The sequence below is a fragment of the Lemur catta genome, chromosome 10 (assembly GCF_020740605.2).
Source record: "Lemur catta isolate mLemCat1 chromosome 10, mLemCat1.pri, whole genome shotgun sequence".
Lineage (NCBI taxonomy): Eukaryota > Metazoa > Chordata > Mammalia > Primates > Lemuridae > Lemur > Lemur catta.
In genome coordinates this window covers 33,845,553-33,871,673 of record NC_059137.1, presented here as the reverse complement: position 1 = coordinate 33,871,673, position 26,121 = coordinate 33,845,553, and the positions used below count along the sequence as shown (strand labels likewise).

At 37.5% G+C, this 26,121-nt stretch overlaps 1 protein-coding gene across 1 annotated transcript; it reads right to left on the bottom strand.

Moving 5' to 3' along the window:
* Window positions 1-587: 587 nt before the first annotated feature.
* On the bottom strand, window positions 588-24,438 carry XPA (XPA, DNA damage recognition and repair factor). The gene is made up of 6 exons (XM_045562496.1): window positions 24,140-24,438; window positions 17,265-17,372; window positions 13,830-13,935; window positions 11,170-11,335; window positions 8,966-9,083; window positions 588-817 (listed from the first exon to the last, which is right to left on the bottom strand). The coding sequence occupies exons 1-6, from the start codon at window positions 24,309-24,311 to the stop codon at window positions 669-671; spliced, it is 819 nt and encodes a 272-aa protein (XP_045418452.1). The 5' UTR covers window positions 24,312-24,438; the 3' UTR covers window positions 588-668.
* Window positions 24,439-26,121: the final 1,683 nt, after the last annotated feature.

The window sequence follows — 26,121 nt, the reverse complement described above, 5'->3', positions numbered from 1 at the left end:
GATAAGCACAGAAGCAAGCTGTCTTCCCTTCCAGGACTAAAGGATAACCATAAGGCACTTACCATGGTGTGTGCCTGGCTCTTGGTAAATGTTAGCAGTACTTATGATAAACATATTAGCACCTTCTTTGATGAACAATCAGATATTTAACCTTGAAGATAGTGTTTCCATGTTAATCCAGCATTTGAAAAGGGCTATGTAGCCATAATGTTAAGGCCTATAGCAGTATGCCCCAGGAGTGCAGAAAACACAATCAGACTCCTATAATTCAGTGTTTATTCCTGCTATGTGTCCATACTTTTCCCAGCAATAGCTCTCCACTGTCTATACTGTCATGGAGACAGAAATAGTCCTAAAACACCTGACTTGGAATCTAGTGTTTGCCTTGCAATTTGTAGTTTTGACCCACCACTTTTGAACCTCCTCCACCACTCAGCTCCCATCCCTGCTGTAAAAAAGCAATCACAGACCTGACATTCTGTGCACACCAGGCCAGCTGAAACGTGCTCTTAAGCCATAACATGATTATTACTGAAGTATTATTTATACAAGTGTTTAATTCATCTATGAAGACATTATGTTTTGAGGAATTTTGAACAGGGCCAATCTATTATAAATTTCCTTTATTTAAATATAAAATTCTAAAAAATGGATCACTTAACTTATAATCACATTTTTTCATATGTCAGTTCATGGCCACACGTAGTACAAGTCTTACGGTACATGTCATCTTCTACGTTTTCTTCTGGTCCATACTCGTGTTGATGAGCAATCGTTTCCCTTTTCCACAAACTGCTTCTTACTGCTCGCCGCAATTCTGAGAAAAAAAATACAGCTTTTCAGTAGTGTTTTTTAGCTGAATCCAAAAATAAATCCATCAGGCTTTCAGTGTATGTGTATTTAAACCATATGTTTTATAACCTTAGTTTTATAACAAGTCAAAGTTGATTATACAAACTTGACAGGCTTACTTTACCTGACCACCTTGGCCAGTGAAATCATTCGAGGCATTGTTGGAGTAGTGCGAAACGAGAGTCAGGAATGGGTATATGGTTAACAGAACCAAATTCAGAAATGGGAGGAGTAACAGAACCGGGTACATTCAGACACATTTGGCTTCAGGTAATACAATGCCACAGTACGAATGGGAGTCATTTGAGATTAAGAAAAAGAAGAATTTCTAAGTTCTGTGTTTGTAAGTCAGGAGCAACGTTCTATAAAAGGTAAGTCAAGCTTTACTTGCGAGAAAGTTAGAAAGCCAAGAACTCTACTGCTATGCTGATGTGTTTGCATCTTAGAAAATGTGCTCATGCAGTTGATCTTAGGTCTGTTAAAGTTCTTTATATTATAAAATGACAGCATTATTTTAGGAGAGAGGTTGTTTATTTGTTGCAAAGTACAACCTAAAAATAAGAATCAAAGACTATTAAGAGCTGGAAAGAACCATAGAGTTTTTATTTTACTTCATTTTATTTTGAAGCATGTGAACCCAGGCCATCCATCCTAGCCCAACGTTAGGAAGCTTTATCTGCTATCTCATGCTAAAGTCATTTTATAGAGAAAATTATCTTGGATTCTCTGAAAGCAACTAAGTCAATCATATTTTAAAAGTTCACATTTCATATTACCTTAAGACACACACCAAAACTTAGTGCTAATTGGAAATTAACAAGCTGGTAACTTCTCAGTTTCTAGTTTAATGAATAAAGAGCAACACTAATTGTTGACATTTCTGTTCAACCAGTGATCCACCAGCTCACCACTGTCTTGGATGGTATCACCGCCTAAGGGAGATTATGATAGCTATCTTGATCTCAACCATAAGTATCAACAAACACCAAGTAATCACATTTTTTCTAATCCATTTAAGATCTATGATAAGTAGTATCAAAATACTACTTGAATCTTTGTATTTTCAGCTTTTATGTATCATGAGAGATAAAAGCAAACACATAGGGCTATATATCAGGCCATATTCTAAGCACTTTAAATGTATTTAATCTTCACAACCCTTTGAGTAAGTAGAACTATCAGCCCAGTTTTACAGATGAGAAAGCTAAGGCACAGAGAATCGTAAGTTGCCCAAGACCAAACAGCCAGTTGAAGACAAAGGTACAGTCTAGCTCAGGTCCATGTTCTTAACCACTAAGCTGTGCTGCTTTTTTCACACCTCCAGCATGAAAAGCACTTTCTTTGAAATTAGTTTTAAGTTTCAATGCTTGAAATACTCCTCTAGATAGATAGTTTCCAGCCTGGGGGGAAATCATGTTCACTCAAACACTAACCTTTACTTCTGTCAGTCTCCTGTCATCCTGAAGAACCCTGGTTTTTCTAGATATATCTGCAATGCCCTCCCCTCCCTCCTTCTATTATTTTTGCTTAGGACATTTTTAAAATAAAAAATAAATGAAATGATATGCTGACCAGAACTCCACAGATGCCTCCTGATTTCAGATAATAGTAGGAATATGTTTCCTGTTTGAGTTCCAACACCTGCTTTTCAACTCTGTTCCGATCCAGGGTATCCTATGTACTTTACTACCCCACTGAGAAAATACCTCAAAATTTGACTGCAGCCCAAGGGAAAGAAGGAAGTGGATGGAGGGGAGGGAAGGGAAGGAAGAAAGAAAGGAAAATTATTTTCTTAACATTAAAAAAATATAGCAAAAATAATCTAGCTTTCTAGCCATAAATGAACCTCAGGTTTTATACTGACTTTGACTTTTTCTTCCCATCCTTCAGCTAGTCTATCAAGCTATGTAATGATAAGAATAAAGTCCTACCTTCTGTATTTACTAGACAGTCCTGGAAAAACTTGTGCCAGAAAGGAAGGAAGTATTTAAAAATGGATCAGTTTGTCTTTTTCTTGCTCTTCTCTCTCTTTCTGAACAATCCAGTCCTAAAGGCCATTAAGTGGAGCAGGTAAAGTTGGCATCCTTAGTAGGGTGGAGAGACCCCAGGAGAGGTAAGGAAAGCTACCCCAAAAGAGGAAGCAGCAAGTGATGATAAATTAGTCACATACAGGGGCTTTGATCAAGTCGCTATAGTGAGGATAATGGGAGCCAGGGTTCTCATTGCCAGAGAAAGGAGTTACAATAAGGGAGAAAACTAAAATGAACCCTGAAATTTTGGATTAGAACTCGATGTATCAGTGTAAACTCAAGGTTTTTGATATATATGACGTTGTGTGTATGTATATGTATATATATATACACACACACACACATCCACACAGACAGAAATATACATGTGCTTTTTGCTAGAAGTGATGCTCAAAAAATGCTGACATGTCAAAAGGACACAAGAGATAGCCATTGGGCCAAATCTGAGACAATTTGAACATGAAAATAAGGACAGAAACGTGCCAAAGCCAATAAAAAAATAAAAATTAGTGAGTCCACCCGAATAATAAATCAGTGGGGGAAAGGATGCTGTAGCATGCTGACTGCCGGCTGGTTGAACGCGGAAGGAGTGCTGGAATTAATTAGAAAACAATTCTTGCAACCCTCATACTAAAGGCTGGTTTCAGCAAGAAGCATCAACAGAGGGATGTTAAATGGGGGGGGGGAGGTGTTAAGGACAAATCAGAAGTTAAAATTCCCACCACTGAGGGCTGATGAGACACCACATGCCTCCGGATGTGAGGACCTGAAGAAAGCACATCACTTACGTACTCTCCCCGGCCTGAGATGCACACCCTGCAGAAAACACCAGAAACACTAGAAAAGCCCCAAGGGAGAAACATTTTCAAAAAGGCAAGGCAGGGGAAGCAAGGACACTCTTCCTCAAAAATCTCAATGTCACAAAAGACAAAGGCTGTGGAAATATCCCAGCATATAAGAGTTTAGAAAGGTACCTAAAGCCGATATCCAATCCCAGACTGGATCCTGTTCTAGGAGAGACTCAACTAAAAAGGACATTATTGGGTCTACTAACAAAAGTAGAATACGGATGGCAGATTAGATAAAAATAATAAGCCAATGTTAAATTTACTCAAGTTAATGATACTTTTTGTTTATGTAAGAAAATATCCCTATTAGGGATAGTAGTATTTAGGGGTAAAGGGTGGTGAATGTATGCAACCTACTCTTAAATGGTTCAGAAAAGATAAATATTGTGTGTGTGCACATGATGAAAGAAAGCATGCAAATAATGATGCACACGGCATGAAGTGTTAATAGGTCAGCTGGGTAAAGGATATATATGGGTGGTCCTTTGTGCTATTATTATCCTTGCGTTTTCTGTAAATTTGAAATGATTTCCAAATAAAAAAGTTTAAAAAAAAAGACAGCTATCTTAAAGGGGACTCCACTGGCCAACTCTGGGACAATTTGAGTATCAAAATGATGAATGGACTATAATACATTGATTTCAGGATAAGAATCCATGAGTCCAACTGATGTTAAAAAAAATCAATTTTTAAAAGGGGAGGAAAGGCTTTTCTTTCCAAAAGAAGCCGAATAACAACTGCAGAAGGAATGACAGAAGTAGAAAATCACCATTTATATCCACCCTAATAATTGACACAGGTAAGACTCATCCCCGTGTAGTAAAATCACTGAGTGAAATGTAAGGAATGAGATATTCACATGGTGTCAGATTTCTTACTACTTACAAAGAGAAAAGAGTACCTTTACAATGGAGAAATCTGGCAGATACCACCTTAACCAAGTAGTCAAACTGTAAGTCCCTTTGAGAGGAACTGGCACCGTGTGTCTCCTGCTGTGCCCTTGGACATATCACCTAGGAATATTCCAACCAAAATATTCAACCTGAATCAAATCATAAGGAAGCAAGCTGCTAACAAATCCAAATGGAGGGAAACGCTGCCTAACAGCTGCCATGGATACTTTAAAGATGTCAATGTGGCCAGGTGCAGTGGCTCATGCCTGTAATCCTAGCACTCTGGAGGCCGAGGCAGGAGGATTGCTTGAGCTCAGGAGTTCGAGACCAGCCTGAGCAAGAGCGAGACCCCATCTCTATTTAAAAAAAAAAAAAGAAGAGGGAAACTAGATCTGAAATAGACCTTGGGAATGCTAAGGACACCTGGGATGCAGGTTGGGGGAGGGGTGGCAGGACACATCCTATGTCGCACTGAAAGTCTAATGGAGGCTGGAGGACAAAACAGTGCTTTACCATGTTACATACCCCTAGTTCCATTGGCCTAGAAACAGGTAACACAGAGAGCTGTTACCTAAGGACTACCTCTCCTGGAAATCTATTAATATGTTCATGATAACCAGTTTTGCTACTGGTATCTTTAGGGAATGCTTATACTTTTTAACCTAAAAAAGATTTCCCCTAAATCCTCATTTCAATGAAAAACTTATTTTATACCACTCTAAAACTTGTATTCAGTTTAATATCTTAATTTTGCAAAAGAGGCAGTGTGTATGTATTCAAAGAAACTCAGTGCTGCTTATGAGGTAAACTTATAAGAGAACTAGCTGAGGGAAGACCACATACTTCTAAATACTTGATGGGAGGGCAGGAATTATTGACCTGGGGCACCCCATGTTCACTGGAGATAAAAAATTATAAGGAAAAGACACAATAATATATGATCCTTGGATCTTATTTTCTCCTTTATAAACCAAAAGAGAGTAACAGGGAATTGTGTCCCCAAACTTTCCTGAGAGAAACCCCAAAACAGTCATAAATACAACTGCAGGCCTAGGATGTAAAATGTCCGCAAATTTAGAAGGGCCCCCCCAGATGGGATTTTCTTACCTACCTCTTTTAGGGAGGAAGTGCATAGTAACAAATAATGAAGATTAAATTATTTTCCTTTTTCTGGAAGGGCAACCTCTACTAGTACTAAATAAAAGAAAGCTGAGTATAACTAAAGAAAAGCCTGATCTCCACCTTATTTGTGGAAAGGCATGCAAACCCAAACCGTTCTGTATATTTGACCCACTTGAAAGTTCTCATCCAAAATCAAGGCCAATGCATACTGGAGTTGTGACATTCAGTTAAACTGCGCAGCAGTGATGGCATCATCTCTACTTCGGCCTTTTTGGATCTAAGATCTGTAACAATTCAAATTTACTGACAAGAAAACTCTTGTCTTTCACCTTGTCTATTTATATATACTTTACACTATTTATACTTTAAATTTTTTTGCAAGATGAATTCTAGAAATTGCTAAAATAGGACATCATATTCTAAAAACAGGTAAATGTAATCTCTTACCTTTCCATAAAGAAGTAAACTGAGTCAGCTTCTTTGTGGATCAAAATCAGAAGACCAAGAGGAACCAGGTTCCAATTTCTTTTCAACTAAAAAACTTTTAGACTTGCTTTTATTCCTCTCTGTTCTGAGCCAACTGCACAGTAAGCTCCTGGTTTCTAATCTCTACAGTGTCTACTCCACTCTCAGCCCTTTGTGGCCTAGACAGGAGGACGGGAACATATCCACCAACCTCCAAAGTAAATCTGAAGTAAAGTAGAGAAGAAGCCATAGTTACTGACAGCATCAATCACACTGACCTCTCTGCACATTCAACACCAGAAAATAGCGTAATGTTTATAGAACTGACAGAATTCAGATATTCACACGCAAAAAACCAAAAACATTCTAATTTATAGAGACTGGGAAAATATGTCGCTCATGGAACCACTTGGAAAAATTTCCTCTAAAGACATGCTTCGTTCAAACAGATAAAGAAACCAGTCCTAAGAGATCTAACTCTGAAAAACTTCAGGGCAAATTTGAACTTTTCAAGGATGAGGAAATCCACAGTAGCTTGTCTAGTGATTAATGGCAACAATTTAATATAGTGAGAAAAAAAATAATTATATTTAAGTTTATATTTCTTTAAAAAATACCAATGAAAATTATATAAATATTTTTAAAAAGTTCTGTTCATACTAATACTTAATATATATGCTTATCTTAATAGAATTTTTATAGAAAAAAGCATGAGATGAAACAGATGCTATAATCTTTTATTCTCTTAGTCAAATGATAGGAATTTACTTATTAATACCATTAGATGACACTATGACCAAACTACAGAATTAGTATCTAAGAAAAAATTATATAGTTCTCCTTTTTAAAACTATTTCATCACTATGCAGGCCTAAGTTTCTAATTAATTCTTTCTCTTTTATCACACATATTATCTATGCCAAAATATCATCTAGAAAGTGGTTTAAGGCAGCAGAGAGAGAAGAGTTGAGGTGATTTCAGGTAGCTGGGGTAACAAAAACCTGAGACTAGTATACAAGCAAATCTGTAACTATGCCCTCCTCTTTCACACCCCTTAGGAGGCCCTTTTGTTACTTTCTTTATCCTTCAAGGCTCTCCTTGCTACTGGAAGAAAAAAAGGGCTGGTGTGGGACACTGAAAAGATTAAAGAAAAGGGCTAAATTCAATAGAAGTCTTTCCAAATCCTCTCAATCAGTCCTTGCTGCTACCTTTGAATACTGGATACAGCAGTGGCTAATTTAAAGAAGATTCTTCAGTAAAATGCTCTTATATGGCACAGTTTGCTACAGGAAACCTCTCTACAAAGCCACACAAGTGTGCTTACCATATGATTCAGTAATTGATGAATAACTATAATATATATAAAGATGTATATAAGGATGTTTATCATGGGGTTATCTTGACAAACTGCATAAATGTCCAATAGTGCTTTTTATACAAAAACTTTTAAAAGGGTCTATGCATAAAAAAGAACTGGAAGAACAGACATTGAAATGTTGCTAATGATTGTCTCTGAGTAGTAAAATCATGGAATAAGAGGTCTTTGTAGTTTTCTAACTTTTCTGCACTGTACTTGAATTATACTTGTAATGAAAACGGGGAAAAATTCCTCACAATGCGAAGAAACAAGGAAGGCTTGCATTCAGTTTTTAGTTTTGCTTTTTCATTTGTTTTTAAGACATCGGAGTCATCCCATTCACTCCCCAAAACCTCTTCTAAATCCTAAAAACATATGGCCACGACATTCATTTAAATGAACTAATTTAGTGCATGTATAACCCAGTATACACAGAAAATACGTACTGTCTGTACACACTTTACACCACAACGGGACTCTACATAATTACTACATGAAGAACATTTATATTTACTTTTTTAAGACTCTTTTTTAGGGATTCTATGGTACAGCAGAAAGTACTCTTTGTGCTCCTGCAGCATCCTATGTTCATCACTCTGCTGTACCTATCACACTGCAGTATGGTTTTAAGTTTCTCTCCTGACAAACTGTGACTCCAGCACTTACGTTAGCACAGGACCTGGCACATGGTTGACACTTAGTAAATATGGATGCATTGATGGACGGATGGATGAACAGACAGATGTACACATACATGGATGGATGCACGGACAAATGAGTGCAGAGACAGACAGACAAGGGGATGGATGGCTGCGTGCAGAGAGATGCATGGATGGAGGAATGACTGTACTTCATGAAGACTTTCAGTCAAGAAAGCCTGGTTCCAGTCCCAACTCTGCCAATAACTGTCTATATAATAAGTCACTCCACCTTTCTAGGTCTTTTAGTCATATATAAAATAAAAGTGATTAGACTAGTCAGAAAGTTTCGTCTAGCTGCTGAATTAAGTAACTTAAGACTTAGGGCACGTTTTTTTCATTTTAAGCAGTTAGAGGGGCTTGGTGGGTGTCTGTTTTTTATAACATTGTTGATCATATTTAACTGATGCCAAATCCTTGACCAGGGAAACTATCCCTGATCCTAATGTCCCTATATAAAAACTTGATTCACTTTAAGCTTACATGCTTTTTAAAAATGCAGTATTGTGAGGTTTGGATTGAGAGCCTCAAACACCAACATACTGAAGGCAAACTTTAATTCATTTTTTTTCAACCTATGAAAAAACACAATCTACTGGTGACATTGTATCTTTAATGTCTTTAAATGGAAGGAATCCAGCTAAAGGCTTTTTGCAAAGTGGTAAAACAGTCCTTCATAATGGAAAATGTAGCCACTTACCTTTTACTTTTTTGTCAAACTTCTTCTGTTTCATTTTTTCTCGATTTTCCTGTCGAACTTCCTTTGCTTCTTCTAATGCTTCCTGACTACCCCAAACTTCAAGAGACCTCTTCACAATCTATGACACAAAATCTATATTTAAATTGGTTGTGATTCAGAGTTGCAAAATATTATAAAGTTATAATTATCAAACCCACAGTTACCAAAGAATGATCTAACTTGAGTACAAATTTATAGTTATTTGAAATTGAAAAGGTTTTAAATGTTAGTAAGAAACAATGCTAATAAAACATCTAAACTTATGAAACTCTTAGTAAATATATGCTGAATTAGATTACAAATAGAAAGGTTGTCCTCTGACTATACTGTTGTCACAGGAATCAACAGAAATACATGTGCACAGTAGGTCTGATGAATTTTGGCAGGTTCACCAAAGAAACAGTTTATTAACAGATAGTGTCAACAGATGCATAAATACGAGGTCATCTCCAACTACAGGAAATCAGCAATTACAACTCATCTCCTTCTGGATCAATAAGCATTTCCATCTACTTGACTAACTTCTGATCTGTAGAATATGAATGTTTTTTAAAAATTTGGGTGGGAGCTAAACTATGGCTATATAAGGCCACATAGAGTGGCATAATGGATACTGGAGACTCAAAAAAGGGAATGGAGGGTAAGGGATGAGAAGTTATTACATATGGGGTACAATGTACACTATTCAGGTGATGGGTACACTAAAGCCCAAACTCCGTTACTATATAATATATGCACGTAATGGAATTCAATTTGTACCCCCAAATCTATTAAAATTTTTTAAAAAGGAAAAAAAAAAAGAAATGCAAAGCTAATAAAAACTATTGGCAAGTAAAAAAAAAAACAAAAACACAACCCTTTGGTATCTAAATGACCTAAAAAGTCTTCATTCTAGTTTTAAAACTTTGGATTATATACATCTTTACTTTTTATAATATTTATTTAGATTTTAAGAGAATAATTTAGACACTAAGAATTATGCTCAGGATACCTCTCACAATATGTTAAAGGGACCAAAATATCAATCAGTGTAGCCGAACTCAGATTTCTGCTTAACATAATGAAGTAATACACTTGTATTTCATAAATTCTAAGACACTGTATTTTCCACAATTTAACATCCCTGAAAATGCCACATCACCAATGTGCTTACTGGTACTTTGACAACTCAGAGTCAAAAGTGATTCAGAAGAAGAACTGAATTCTGAATGTAAAGAAGTTTAAGAATATCTTCATAAATCTTTTGCATTTGCATTTTCCATCTTATGTATGCACAAGTGATATATGACAAAAAACTACAATAAAGTGTAACAAGCACTAGTTCTTTAAGTATAAAAGCATCAAGTGATAAAAAAGCACCAGTTGGTTTAATTAGCAGCATTTTTAAATTTTGAATGGTACATAAAATAATGGCAAATCTTCTAATCAATAGTCTTATATTTAATGAAATTCAGTACATGTTTTGTTTCACGATGTGGCTTCTTAATTTTATTTGAAAATATGGGATTTTTTAGTATATTTCAATTCAAATTGTGCTCTAAAGCAATGCCTCCCAATGTTTTAATACAATGACACAGAAAGATTATTATAATATTTGTACCATTCTGGGGTAGATACAGGATGCTTGCGACTCAAGGCAACGGGCCTGTGCACTAGCAACCCCAGCCATTAAGTGGATAACTATCTTGGCACACCTGTAACCCATTTGCAACAACTGGAGTTGAGATCTGCTCTGAGAGATACTAGAGTTACATGGACAACTGTTAGCATTCCACATGGGTATTTCTTAAATAGAGTTAGACTTTAGGTATTTGTGTAATTCCTGAAATTTTTATGTTTTTCTTAAGATTTCTTTTTTTAAACGGCAGGTAGGGGTGGAGGGGGCAGGGGAACAGGGTCTGACTCCTATTCCAAATTTCTTTAGTTTCCAAATTGTACTCCTAACATCACTCAATAGTGACATATCTGTTCCAAAGTACCATACCAGAAAGCAAAATATGAAAACATTACAGTATTAAATGTCATGACTCTGACTCATGCAAAACAAGGTAATCTTTTTCACTCTCTGTAAATAAAAACTAAACTAATTATTAATATAACTAGTTCATTGTTAAAACTTTGCCTGAACCAGAGTTTAAAATTAATGAATAAATCATATTAGAGACCTGCAGTTTTAAGTAGAGTTTCATATCACCCCATTGTGAATGATGAGGATTCTTCTTCACAATAAATTTAAGAGCTGGTTCTCTTTTTTCTAAATCACAGTCCTTCAGAAGGTATTCTTCTTTTGCTTCTGTTTTAGTTATAAGCCTGTGTTTATCATCGGCATCTCTGAAAAAAGATTAAGTCTCTTACATAAATCCATTATTTTAAATAAACTAAGTTTTCAAATAGCCCAGCAACCGAGGGGCATGCACACCAAAAGGCACATATAATATACTTTTTCCTGCAACTCTCATAGTTAAATTAGCAGCACAAAAATTGTAACAGAAAAGTGCTTCATCTTTTCCTTATTCTGAGTTGTGTCATATTAGCAGCAGATCCATGCCATTTAACAACTTAAGAATTTCTTTAAAGTCCCTCTTATTCCAGAAAGGATTTGAAATGACTTATAAAAGTAGAGCAAATATAAGTGAGAACAAAGACTAAATGAAAAAGAAAATATCAATTGAAGGATAAAGTCAGGGTGGGCAAGAAATAAGATAAATATGCAAGGTCCAACCACTCCAACACAGCTGAGTTTCCAGTTGGCTCTGAGCTTTTTCAAAAGCAAGGTAAAAATGGAGACAAAGTCAATCACACAGTTCTTCTCATCTACATGCCAGGTACTGTTCAAGGCACTAGGAATACAGCAGAGAATAAATAAGTCTTGTTTTAATGAAGCTTGCATTCTAGTTAGGAGAAGACAGTCAATTAAGAAATATAATGATGACAGGTAAAAGTGCTATAAGGAATAGAAATTTTCAGAAAGGCTGGGTGGTCAGAGAAGGACACTGATGAGGGGACATTTGAGCAGAGCCCTTAAGGAGTCTGAATAGCTAGAGGAAGAACATTCCTAGCAAAGGGAACAGCAAGGGCAAAGGCTCTAGGGCAGCAGTGTACTTTGCAACTGGAGCTCCCAGCGAGAGGGCCAGTATAACTAGAACACCTACAGTAAGTGATGGTGAGGTGTGGAGGGAGATGGAGTCAGAGACAGGAAGGGCCTTGTAAGCAATGGTGAAGACAATTTTGTTCTAAACGGGATTAGAATGTTTTGAGCAAAATGCTATATCAAGAGGAGACTCCAGGGGTGCACAATGGGGGTGGGCAGAGACCAGTCAGAACACCAGTGCAGTGGTCCAGGCAAGAACTGATGGTGGCCTAGACTGAGGCAGCCGTAGGAGGAGGATGAGAAGTAGATGGACTCGGGATAGGGTTTGAACATAGAGCCAAATGAATTTGGAATTACACATGGGATAGTAGAGGCATAGCCAATGAATGAAGCTGGCCAAAATGGTAAACACTAAAGAGCAGGTACAGGTCAGGGAGGGGAGAAATCCAAGGTTCTATCAGAGAACTCTACCACAAAACCAAAGGACTGAAAACCCCTGACTTCCACCACAATGCAATATATCAATGTAACAAAATTATACTTGCACCCCCTATATTCATACAAATTTAAAAAATTAAAAAAAATAAAGCTAAATAATTTGGAAGTGTAAACTAAGGAAGAGGACATGCAGACTACACTGTATTAAAATTATAATCTTCAGAGATGTTGAAAGGAAACAGAATGGAGGGCTGTGTTCCTAATTATGTTTAAACACAATTGTATATTTTTTCCAGACTACTACACAACTTCTTTGAACTGATACAACAGGTGCTTCCATTTTCTCATGCAAATAGAATTATTTGCTGTGCTTCAGTTCCCCAAAGCTCTGTTGACCTTTAAGGAGAGTGATATACTGTGGACTTTAACCACTATGTCAATGGGAAATGAGTTTATAATTTATAATTCAACTGGGGTGCCAGAACATTCCCAGCCATATATCTGATCATGAGACCAGAGACATCTCCCATTCTATCTATTGAGGATTCCACTCAGCAACAAGCCAATGACGACGGCTCCCAGTGTCTGCAGCAGGGACTTTGAAAAGGTGGGTCCTCTAGGCAGTTGAGGAGCTTATCTGGGGCTACAGGTACAAAATAGGAACAGGAGGGCCAAATAAGATTCCAAGATAGGGCCTTCAATGTGCGAAAGACACTGACAGGATTTGGCTAGGTAAACAGCGATGGGAGAACCATGTAGAGTGACAAAGATTATTCTGGGGTGATATAAAAAGAGGATAAACTCTAAGAGAAGAAGAAAAAGAATAACAGAAAAATGTGATTTTTTTTTCCTCATCTATTCTCTTTATGAAGGTAGCAAAAGATAAATGGAAAAAGGTGTTCTACGTTCCCCTCCTCTCACTGCAGGCCCCAGTGCTCTGACCAAGGTGTCAGCACACACTGGGGCAAGTAAGAAACAGAGGGATCCTCAGGGCTGGGTGAAGAGAAGGGTTAGGAACTTGCTACTGAGAGATGGTTAAAAGAAAAACCCAGGCCGGCAGAAAGGAAAATGAAATTTCTATGGCAGAACCAGGGGCATATAAAAAGCATAGGCTTCCTATAATATATTTCTTTGGCAAAATGGAAACCATAGAAATTTTAGGAAATTCTCAAAATAAAAATCATAATTCCAAAAAAAAAAAAAAAATCTAATCCAAACAGATATAACTATTGTTTTGCCCTAAACCTACATGCAAACATTAGTAATTAAGAATACTATCTGAAATAAAATAAGTACCTGCAGTTATCACAAGTGGCCAAATCAAAGTGGTTCATAAGATAAGAATCCATAAATTCTTTCCCACATTCTTCACATATTGTATAATCAAATTCCATAACAGGTCCTAAAGAAAGGAAAATTAATTATTTAAGTTTCCTTTTTTGTGACTAGAATATATTTTTCTCTATTTTATTAGTTTAGCACCATGTATTTTATGCCTGACATCAATATATTTACGTAAAAGACAAGATAAAACCTTGATTAAGTTATCTTCTGTTTATCTAAGACATTCTTAAAGAGGGAAAAAATAAAAGTAATACAAGGAAAAAAACCTAGCAACTCAACAAGTATTTCTGACCCCCAACCATGTGCAAGGTACTTGTACTAGTGTTACAATGCAGCTATAAGAAATTACCACAAATTGAGTGGCTAAAACACAAATCAGTTATAATACAGATCGTAGTTTAGTCTGACATGGGTCTCAGTGCGCTAAAATCAAAGTGTTGGCAGGGCTGCATTCCTTTCTGGAGTTTTAGGGGAGAATCCATTTCTTTGCCTTTTCCAGATTCTAGAGGCTGCCTTCATCCCTGACTCATGACCCCTTCCCTCCATCTTCAAAGCCAGCAATGGTGGCTTCTCACATTACATTAACTCACTTCTCCCAAAATCACATGTCCCCCTGACTCTCTTCTTAGGCTTTCCTCTTCCACTTCAAGGAGACTCATAATTACTGGGCCCACCATGATAATCCAGGATAATCTCTCCATCTCAAGGTCTTTAACCTTAACCATATCTGCAAAGTCCCTTTTGCTATGATAAGGTAATATATTCACAGGTTCCAGGGCAATTAGGACATGGACATCTTTGGGGGCCACTGTTCTGTCTACCGTAGTACGGTTCAAAGCACAAAAGAAATTAGTCCCAGAGGGAGGGACAGGAGGGATCTGTTCACAGACAGGGGAGACAAGGCACCCACATACAACATGGTAAAGAGCAATAAAGAGCAAGGCATCAGTGGACAAGACAATACAGAATTCACTTCCAAATGGGAAATTTTTTTTCTCCCTCCATTCTACATACTACCAACAAAGCAAGTAGCTTCCTCTTTATCTGTCTCAAGTACTGCATTATAAGCTCCTTCAGGGGAGCTATGGTATTTAGCCATGCATCCTCAACAACCAGCACAGAAACCCCTTTAGATAGGGTAAAGCTAGATATTTTAAAGACTTCAAATGCCTAGCTAAGGATCTTAATCCTATAAGAACCGGTTCTCCCAGCAAGTCTCTAAGTTTTACTAATAAGTCTTTATGTTGAATGCTATTGCCCTAACCCTGAGAACTGCCACAATGTAGTTGCATTCCCCTATGGATCTAAAGTACATAATGGAGTTAATCTTCTAGAGCAAAGTTCTCCAAGTATGATCCCTGGGGCGGCAGCAGCAGCATCACCTAGGAACTTAGAAACAAATTCTCAGGCCCTACCTCAGACCTACTAAATCAAAAGGAATTCTAGTGATAGGGCCCAGTAATCTGTGTTTAAAAAAAAAACCTTCCTGGTGATTCTGATGAACCACTGTTCTGGACCCTAAAAGTATTTGATAGGCTTCGCTTTATATGCAACAAAGCTTAATGATCTAAATAAATTATTTTGACTTTTCTCATTTATGCTGAAGAAATAGACTGTTTCTTAAAATTAACCATGAAAAAGTGATAGAAAATATTAACCACTCCCTTTTCTTCTACCTATGTAGGTCAGCCACAGAAAGCTGTACAAGTATGCCCCTTATGCAAAAGCATCTTGCCAAGGGAGCAAACAGGATACAACACAGCCTATAACTACATGCTAAGCCATGAGCTCCGACCCAAACCGTATCAACCCAAAGGGGCCCTTTTTCTAATTTGTCACCCAAAGAGAACAGTTTTCCTAATTTGCATAATTTCACTACCAGAGTTTACGTGCAAGCAGCAGCACATCAATGCATGAATAACAATAACACCTGCCACATGCACACCCTCATCAAGTAGCAAGGCACTACAATAGGTTCTCAACAAATATTTGTTGAATGACCTGTTAAATAAAAGCATAGGCTTTACAGCCCATGATAGATTTAGAAATCCATAAAAAATATAGTTACAATGAGTCTTCATAGCCTAAAATCACAGGGACTTTAAAGATCATTGCATTCAATGTGTTTCCTCCTAATGCAGGACTTCTTCTCTACAATATTGTGGTCCGGTAGTCACCTTTCAATCTCTGAACCCCTCCAATGCTTTGCTAGTTAGAGGCAGTAATTCAGATGGTTAAGAAGTTTCTCTATTTCAGAGTCACTGTGAGGCTCACCTGTTATATGCACAACATTCTAAGTGCCAAGTGCTAAATACGCTTCAGGTACACCTTTATTATGCTGGGCTGAAATCTCCCTCACTGTAACTGTCATCCATTGCTCCAGGTTCTGCCCTCTAAAGCAAATTACCATTAAGTATGCTCTCTCCACCATGAAGGAGTGCCTCTTGCATTTGCAGGCAGCTGGAAGTATTCTCCAAGTTAATTCTGACCAGTTTTGACAACTGTTCCTCATATGTCAATTTCAAGACTTCTATTTTGCCCACCCTTTTTTGGACACTATACACTTGCCTATATCCCTCTTAAAATATAACACACAAAATAAAAACAAATATTTTAATCCTTCAAGTTTCAGCTTCTGAAAACATTTAGACACACACAGACTAGAACAGGGCTACTATTAATGCCTTGACGAATACACAATACTTTTGTTGCTGCAGCTAAAGCCTGAAATAGGTTTTTTAAGTTGTTATATTACACTATTGCCTGTCAAACTTATGATCAAATAAAGTTTTTATCTTTTTCAAAGAGTATAAAAGTACCCTCATTCTGAGGATATATGTATATATAAATGATTCACCAGTGTTAACCTTAGATAACAATTACATTATTTTTCTGCCAGGTGTCCCTAGTTTATCTTTTGTAAACTGCTTTGTTTCTCCAAACATAAATAACAGAATGTCCTAAATTTTATCTCTTAGGTTCTGGCCCCTCATTTCAGCCTATCAAGATAATTTTGAATATTTATATATTGGCTGTCCCTGCCTATTATAAAGTAACAGAGAGCATCAACCTCTAAATACACCAACCACAAGTTAAACAATCATTTCCATATGTATAGGTGTTTCTTTAATTTTTTTTAATCTATTAGCAAAACTGTCAAACTTTATTACTCTTATAAAGTTAATCTGCTCACAGATTAAGTGTGGCATTATTTAGCATCAGTTTGCAAAGAATTATGCATATTACACAAAATAACCAATCTAGATTTTTTTTTAATTTCAGAATATTACAGGGGTACAAATGTTTTGGTTACATAAATCATTTTTGTACTGTTTGAGTCAAAGTTATAAGTGTGCTAAATATTTATTTCTGAAAAACTCACTTTACCTGGTTGATGAACAACATTTCCAATTTTGTTTTCTTCTTCTTCCTCTTCCAAAATGAAACCTCCTTTAGTGTCAATTATCTTTGGAGCTGCTTTTACATTAGTCACACCTGCAAAAAGTAAGTAAAAGTGGTCAACAATAAAACTTGATAAGCCCATATGTTCCCCTCTGCACAAATAGGAAATTTCTTTAAATTCAATATACAGGAGGTCCCCAGGTTACAGACAAGATACATTCCTAAGAATGTCTTTAGGTCGGATTTGTATGTGACTCAGATCCCTGATGAACAAAGCATATATGGTAATAATAATGATAATTATTATCATGAGCTATAATGGCTTATGTGGTAATGACAATACAGTGTAATACTGTAATAATAATAATAACACACCTGTACTGTAATATTAAGTTATGGAAACTATTGTGCTTTTTCTTTTAATTCAAACAAACAGAACATAAAAAGAAACTCATATAAAAAGTTTAGATAGGAATTAGGAGAAATTTCAAAAAAGAATATTAAAGATTAACATTTACCTAATGTTGCATCAGGGCTAGGCTAATAGGAATGTTACGCTTATTTTGATCTTCTAACCAAATCGATAATGACCTTTCAAACTCAATAATTAATCCACTACACTGCTTAGTAATAATTGGTGCTTTTGCCCAGCGCAGTGACTCACACCTGTAATCCTAGCACTCTGGGAGGCCAGGGCAGGAGGATTGCTTGAGCTCAAGAGTTCCAGACCAGCTTGATCAAGAGCAAGACCCCATCTCCACCAAAAATAGAAAAATTAGCCAGGCACGGTGGCACACACCTGTAGTCCCAGCTACTCGGGAAGCTAAGGCAAGAGGATTGCTTGAGCCCAGGAGTCAGAGATTGCAGTGAGTTATGATGCCATTGCACTCTAGCCAGGGTGACAGAGAGAGACTCTGTCTTAAAAAAATCAAGTATAATTGATGCTTTCATTGGAGCACTGCCTTTCATGTGTTCCATTATTCTCACTTTCCCCTTTATAATTGATAATTGTTCCAACAGTTGAGTGACTGAAGCCTAATGCTTTCCCAATGAATGATGGCATCTGGCCTTTCTCTGAAGGCTTATTTCTACTTTTGTTTCCATTTTAATCACCTTTCTCTTCGCTGCAGGCTCACCTGGACTTGCAGGGGATTTTCACTTTGGAGGCATGGTCATAAGGGCACACACAGACTCACAAAATTGAATAAAAAATTTAAGACAAAAGTGATTCTGTGTGTAAGCAACCTTATAGACAATGCCATAACTTGGGGCTGCCTGTAACCCAGGTAATGCCTGTATATCAAATAAGGGAAGGATGTCCATGATTATCACTTCTATTCAACATCATACTGAAGGTCCCAGCTAGTATAATACAGCAAGAAAACCAAAAAAGCATAAAGGTTGGAAAAAAAAAGAAGTAAAACAGTATTTTTTCACAGATGATGTGACTATGTATTAAAATAGCCACAAGAATCTACAATTAGAATTAAGAAATAACATACTACACAATATACCCATTTAACAAAAACCACTTTGTACCTACTAAATCTATTGAAATAAAGAGAAAAAAGTTAAGAAATAACAATAACCTAGGAAGAGAGGTGTAAAACCTCTACACTGAAAACTACAAAACACTAAGAGAAATCAAAGTATACCTAAATTAATGGAAAAATACACCATGTAGAGATTTTAAGCCTTAATATTGCACAAATATCAGTTATCCCAAAATTTATCTAAAGATTCAAGGTGATCCCAGTTAAAGCCCCAGCATGGGCTGTGGGTGGGGTGAGGGGGTCCTGACAACCTGTTTCTAATATTTATATGTAAATAGACAGAACTTAGATTAGCCAAGATAAACTTGAAGAACAAAATTGGAGCATTTATACTATCAGATTTAAGATTTACTATAAAGCTTCAGTAATTAAGACACTGAGGTATTGGCACAGAGACAAAGAGGCCAATGGAACAGAAGAGAGAGTCCTGAAATATACATACGTATATTTGGTCATTTAACTTAACGATAAAGGCTCCATGGCAATTCCAAAAGGAAGGATAAGTTTTTCAATAAATGGTGCTGAGGTTTATGACAAAGGATCCACTACACAGGTAGGAGAAGATGGTCTTTTCAATAAATAAACTTTGACCCTACCATATATAATACACACACACACACACACACACACACACACACACACATGCAAACTTAAAATGGATTACCATCTTACATAGACCAATAGAACAGAATAGAGAATCCAGAAATAAAATCATACAGCTATGACCAACTGATTTTTGACAAAGCAGACAAAAACACACACTGGGGAAAGGATGCCCTATTCAATAAATTGGGCTGGGAAAACTGGATAGCCACATGCAGAAGAATGAAACTGGATCCCTACCTATCACTATACATAAAAACTAACCCAAGATGGATTAAAGACTTAAATGTAAGACCTGAAACTATAAAAATTCTAGAAGAAAACATAGTAAAACTCTTCTAGACATTGGCCTAGGCAACTAATTTATGTGTAAGACCCCAACAGCAAATACAGCAACAATAAAAATAAATGGAACTTAATTAAATTAAAAAGTGTCTGCACAGCAAAGGAAATAATCAACAGAGTAAATAGACAACCTACAGAATGGGAGAAAATATTTGCACACTATACATCCAATGAATAGCTAATACCCAGAATCTACAAAGACTCAAACAAATCAGCAAGAAAAAAACAACCCCATAAAAAAGTGGGCAAAAGACATGACAATTGTTCTCAAAAGAAGATAGACAAATGGCCAGCAAACATGAAAAAATGCTCAACATCACTAATTATCAAGGAAACGCAAATTACACAAGGAGATACCACCTTAGCTATGTCAGAACTGCCATTATTAAAAAGTCAAAATATAACAGATGTTGGTGTGGTTGTGGTAAAAAGGGAATACTTATACACTGTTGGTGGGAATGTAAACTTGTACAACCACTGTGGAAAGCAGTATGGAGATTCCTCAAGGAACTAAAGTAGACAGACTTACCATTCGATCCAGCAATCCCACTACTGGGTATCTACCCAAAGGAAAAGAAAGTCATTTTATCAGAAAGACACTTGTACCAGAATGTTTATCACAGAACAATTCACCATTGCAAAAATATGGAATCAACCTAAATGTCCATCAACTGATGAGTGGATAAAGAAAATGTGGTATGTATATACCGTGGAGTACTGCTCAGCCATAAAAAGGAATGAAATAATGTCTTTTGCAGCAACTTGGATGGAACTGGAGACCATTATCCTAAGCAAAGTATCTCAGGAATGGAAACACAGATATCACATGTTCTCACTTCTAAGTGGGAGCTAAACAAAGGATATATATGTTCATAAAGATCTGTAATGAACATTGGAAACTAAGAAGGGGGAAGGGGGAAGGGATAAAAAACTACCTATCGAGTACAATGTACACTATTATGGTGATGGGTACACTGAAAGCCCTGACTTCAGCATGATACAATTTATCCACATAATAAAAAACAATTATACCCCCTAAATTCTTTAAAATTAATAAAAAAAAGGATCATTGTCTTCAATGTAAAAAGTAAAACAATAAAAGTTCCAGAAGAAAACAAAGGGGAATAATTTCATCAATTTGGAGTAGCCCAAGTTCCTTAAACAGGACACAAAAAATACTAACCATAAGAGAAAAACGCTACACTGGACTTGATTAAATTAATAACTTCTATTCATCAATATACCACTATGAGAATGAAAAGACAGAACATAAACTGTGAGATGATACTTGCAATACAGTAGTCTCCTCTTATCTGCAGGGGATATCCAAGACCCTCAGTGGATGCCTGAAACCTCTGATAGTACCAAGCCTTATATATACTATGTTTTTTTGATCTGATAACCCAGAAAGGGATATGCTGGATGATGGGATGATTCATATCCAGGCGGGAATGGGGCGGGACAGCTTGAGACTTTATCAAGATACTCAGAACAGTGCTCAGTTTAAAACTGATGAATTGTTTCTTTCTGGAATTTTCCATTTAATATTTTGAGCCATGGTTGACCACAGGTAAGTGAAACCACATAAAGTGAAACTGCAGATAAGGGAGGACTAATGTATGTACATCTGACAAAAGACTCATACCCTTAATATATAATAAAACCCTGTAAATCAGTAAAAGACAAATAACCCAACCTAAAAAAATAGTCAAAAGACCTAATAGGCACTTCACAAATGAGGATATCCAAATGGTCAATAAGCACATGAAAAGGTTCTCATCATCATCAATCATTGGGAAAATACAAATTAAAACCATAATGAAATATCACTACACTCTCCCAAGAATGTCTAAAATGAAAACGATTGGCAATACTAAATAGTGAAGATATAGAACAACCAGTGCTGTCACACATTGCTGGTGAGACTGTAAACTGATAAAATCAGTTTGGCAATATCTACTAAAGCTTAACATACACCTCCCCAATGATCCAGCAATTCCAACTCCAGGCATACACACAATAGAAATAAGTGTGTATGTCTACCAAAAGACATATACAAGAATGCTCACATAAGTTTCATAATACCCCCAACTGGAAACAACACAAATATCCATCAAAAGGAAAATGGAAAAATTGTAGAATACAAAAGAATACTATGTAACATACAAGTGAACAAACTACCAACACATGCAACAAAATGCATGAACCTCTCAGATACTATGTTGAGCAAAAAGCCAAACGCTGTGTGATTCCATTTATATTAAGTTCAAAAACAGATAATACTAACCAAATGTTCAGAATAGTAGTTACTTCTGAGGGGGAGTGGTGTGTACATTGACTAGGAAGTAGCAAAGGGAAAACCTCCAAAGTTCTGGAAATGTCTGTATCTTGATCACTATGATGTTTACATGAGCATTTACACAGGCAAAATTCAGATCAGTACATTTTACATATTAATGTATGTTATACCTCAATCTTAAAAAAGACAAATTTAATATGTATTATTTTGCTTAAGTCATTCCCATTCTCTGGCTTCAATTTCTTCCTCTATTAAGTGAAAGGATTAGATTATAATCCTTGTTTCCATTGTTAATGGCAATTCTCACCCTATACTGTATTGCCTGTTTATCTCTCTACATCCCTTCATTAGACTGAGTGCCTTTATCTCTGTAATTCTGACAAATAATAAGCATTCCATGAGTATCTACTTGATGGACAGAAATGGATGAACATACAAGAATATATGATTTTGACTTCATGAAATAGTAGTGCAGCAAATGAATGGAATGACCATAAGTGCAATGAGAATTAAGAAGAGGGAAAGCTGGAGTAGAGTAGTCAATGCCATGACTTGAGCGGGATCCTGAACAATGCTAATAAATCTGGCCCAAAACAAACCCCCATTTCTCTCTGCTGCTATCTCTTGCTGCTTCCTCGGGACCTTAGCATTACTCTTAGCACCACATTCTAAGCAAGTTTTTTTCAGTCTTTGTCAAGGCATATGTCATAACACACAGAGAAAATGAAAAGTGTATAGTAAATTAAAAGTATTGCAAAGATAAAAATCCCAGCATTTATATAACTCTTGAAACATGACGGATTGTACCCAATGCTACAACACAGTTCAGTTCTTAGGTAACTGCATAAGAAATCTTACAGAATATCAATTCTACCTTGCTTTCCATAATCAGAAGTTTAATTTAATACCAGTTTTTGCTGTTTTTCACTTTCTGTTCCACAACCACGTAGTACATATCTAGAAACTTTTATGGAATCATGAATATAAATAAATTAGTGCAAATGAACAACTTTTTGTCCTGACTCTAGAATGCCTCCAGTTGAGAAAGGAACAAAAGAAAACCACTAGAAAGCAGAAAGCATGACATCAGAACCATTAAAAGTGGCTGGAATTTGCAGTTTAGCTGTCAGTATGAATATCAAGACATGCAGCCAGCCCCAGGCTCTTCTCTCTCTTCCTATCTCTGGCTGATAAAAAGGGGTAGTAGATAATACAGCTCTAAACTGTGCTCATCTATTCATACAGTATAGGATAAACTCAGGAACACGAGTACTTCATGTTAGAGGTAGTCCTGAAGAAGTGCCTGTCAACCAAACTATATTTTAGGTACCCAAGGAAAGATTATTTTTACTTGACCCCAGTGGTGAATTCTTCTATAACAGAACAGTTTGCAATGAGCAATCAGCCCTTAATTTACTTCAATCAACACATATGTTTCGGGTATCTACTTTTTGCCAAGAAATCGTAGCAGGTTACATATCCAAGAATAGACTCATGGAATCTATGGATTAGAAGGAATCTTAAAGGTTTACTATCCAGCCCCTTCATCTGATATTTGAATGTCATCTATGCCATGTCAGTAAAGATTCTTCAGTCTTGATTTGAGCATTTCTAGTAAAGGGAAGCTCGCTAGGTCTAGAAGTAAACCGTTCCACTTTCGGCAACTCCAGCTGTTGAAAGTTCTTCCTTAACAAACACTGGACTCTGCCCCTTTCATCACCTAGTCCTAGATATGCAGGCCAGAATCACGACCCAGCCTAACTCCTCTTTCTGGGAGCGCGGGGCGCTGGCAGGCACCGGCGGGCACTCCCGGCGTGGGCGGCCGCCCCTCCGAGCGCAAACGCGAATCTGGGCAGCCGAGGTGCAGCGAGCGGAGCCCGGGCCGGGATTCAGGAGGCCTGGGTTCTACCGCAGAATCTCTCTGCGGTCGTGGACAGGATTCTCCGACGAGGCCCGCCGGGTGGATCCCCTCCCGGGACCCGGGACTCAGCCCGCGCAAGCCCGTCTGGGGACCAGAGAGACGGGGACAGGGAAGGGGCAGGCGCCGCCGGGGCCCAAACCTCCAGTAGCCGCCGCCGCCGTCGCCGGGTAGGGCCGGGCAGCCAGCCGGGCCTGGCGCAGCATCAGCGCCCGCTGCCGCTTCCGCTCGATGCTCGCCCGCACCGAGGCAGGCAGCTCCGCGGGTTGTTCTGAAGCCGCTGGCTCCAGCGAGGGCTCCTCGGCCGCCGCCATCTGCGACCCACTGAAAGGACGGCAGCTCTTTGCTCCGCGCACGCGCACTGCGCGCCGAAGCCTGTCCTGGGCCGGGTCCCGCCACCAGCCCGGCCTTTGCGCTCCATCTGCCAGACGGCCTCCGGGAGCGAGCACGCCTGCGCGGCTAAAGGGGCGGGGGAGAAAGGGAGGGGCGGGGTCTGAGCATGCGCGGAAGCCCGGGCTGCCTACCTGCCTGCTCACCTTCAACCTGGGAGGAGGGTTGGTACTGAGCTCATTTTTCAGAACCTGGTCGTCTTTAAAATGTTTCGCTTGGTGGTTCAGAATATGGGCTTTGGAGTCAGATGTGGGTTAAGTCCTTACCTCTGATACAATCTGTGCGACCTTGGGCAAGTTATTTACCTTGAGTTCAGTTTCTTCAGCGGTAAAATGAGAACAATCATGGAACCACTCCTGAGTCATTGGGAAGATGAGATATGCCAGCATCTGGCACATAAAAAGCTTCAAAAAATGAGAGCAGCTAGTAGTAGTAGTGCCAATCACCGAGACCAATAGATAATTGATCTGATTTTATTTTGGACACATGGCCTAGATTTGAAGTGTTAAAACGTGTGTTTAATACATTAACTGCCCTGTGAGTTGTATTTGATGCTAGTTTTGAGGCCGGGGCCTCGTGAAGCATATGTAACTCACATCTCTTCACCTTGGGAGTCGTGTGAACTATTTTTCAAGTTGCATGTCACTCATGCACAGAAAACAGTAAAAAATAACAAATTTTTCATTAAATTAGAAAGGATCATTTTGTTTTTAAAGTTTTTATTCTATTTTCGTAATAAAACACCATGGCTCCACGGAAAAAATTTTTTTTTTCTAGTGTGGCAGTCAATGTGTTAAACTCTCACTTAACATGCTGTGTGACCTCAGCAAATGCAGCACACGGTCCGAGGCTGTTATGCATGAAGTTGGCTATCTTTTCCATGGAATATTCCTTCAGCATGGATGAGCTGCTGCCAGGTAGACACATCAGGTTTTGATTTGGACTAAATATCCTGACTTCCCAAAAGTGTGGCAAGTAGAACAAAAGAAGTATCACATCCTTTTCCAAAAACGTATGTTTTTGCTTTATTACAAATAAAACTTAATTGAAACCAGAAAACATTAAGTTCTAATTACTACATATACCATTTAAGACTAGTTTTTAGAAAGACCAACCTGACACACTGAAATTTCCCACTAATATTCAATGGTTAAGGTTTGAGAAGCACAATCCAGTAGTTCTAATCTGTTGGTCATATATGCATAAAACTGCAGAATCTTGTATAAAGCAGATACATGTTGCCATCTTGTGGTTGAACTGAAGATAGCAACCTCATGCCATCTCTACCTTCTTCCCCCTCAGATCTCTCTTTCTCCTTATCCATTGTTCTTGTCTAGGTAAAAATATCTCAAATTCCATGACACCAAAAGCACAGACAACAAAATAAAAAAATATATAAATTGGGCTGCATTAAAATTAAAAGCTTTTGTGCATCAAAGAACAGTAGCAAGATAGTGAAAAATCCCATAGAATGGGAGAAAATATTTACCAATCAGATATCTGATGAGTCAGTATCCACAAGATATAATGAACACTTTCAACTTAACAACAAAAAGACAAACAAGCTAATTTTCAAATGACAAAGGACTTAGACAATTTTTCAAAGAAGATATGTGCCAACAAGCACATGAAAAGATATTCATCATTAGTCATTAGGGAACTGCAAATCAAAGACACAGTGAGATACCACCTCACACCGACTGGATAGCTAGAATTTAAAAAGAAGAAAAGTGT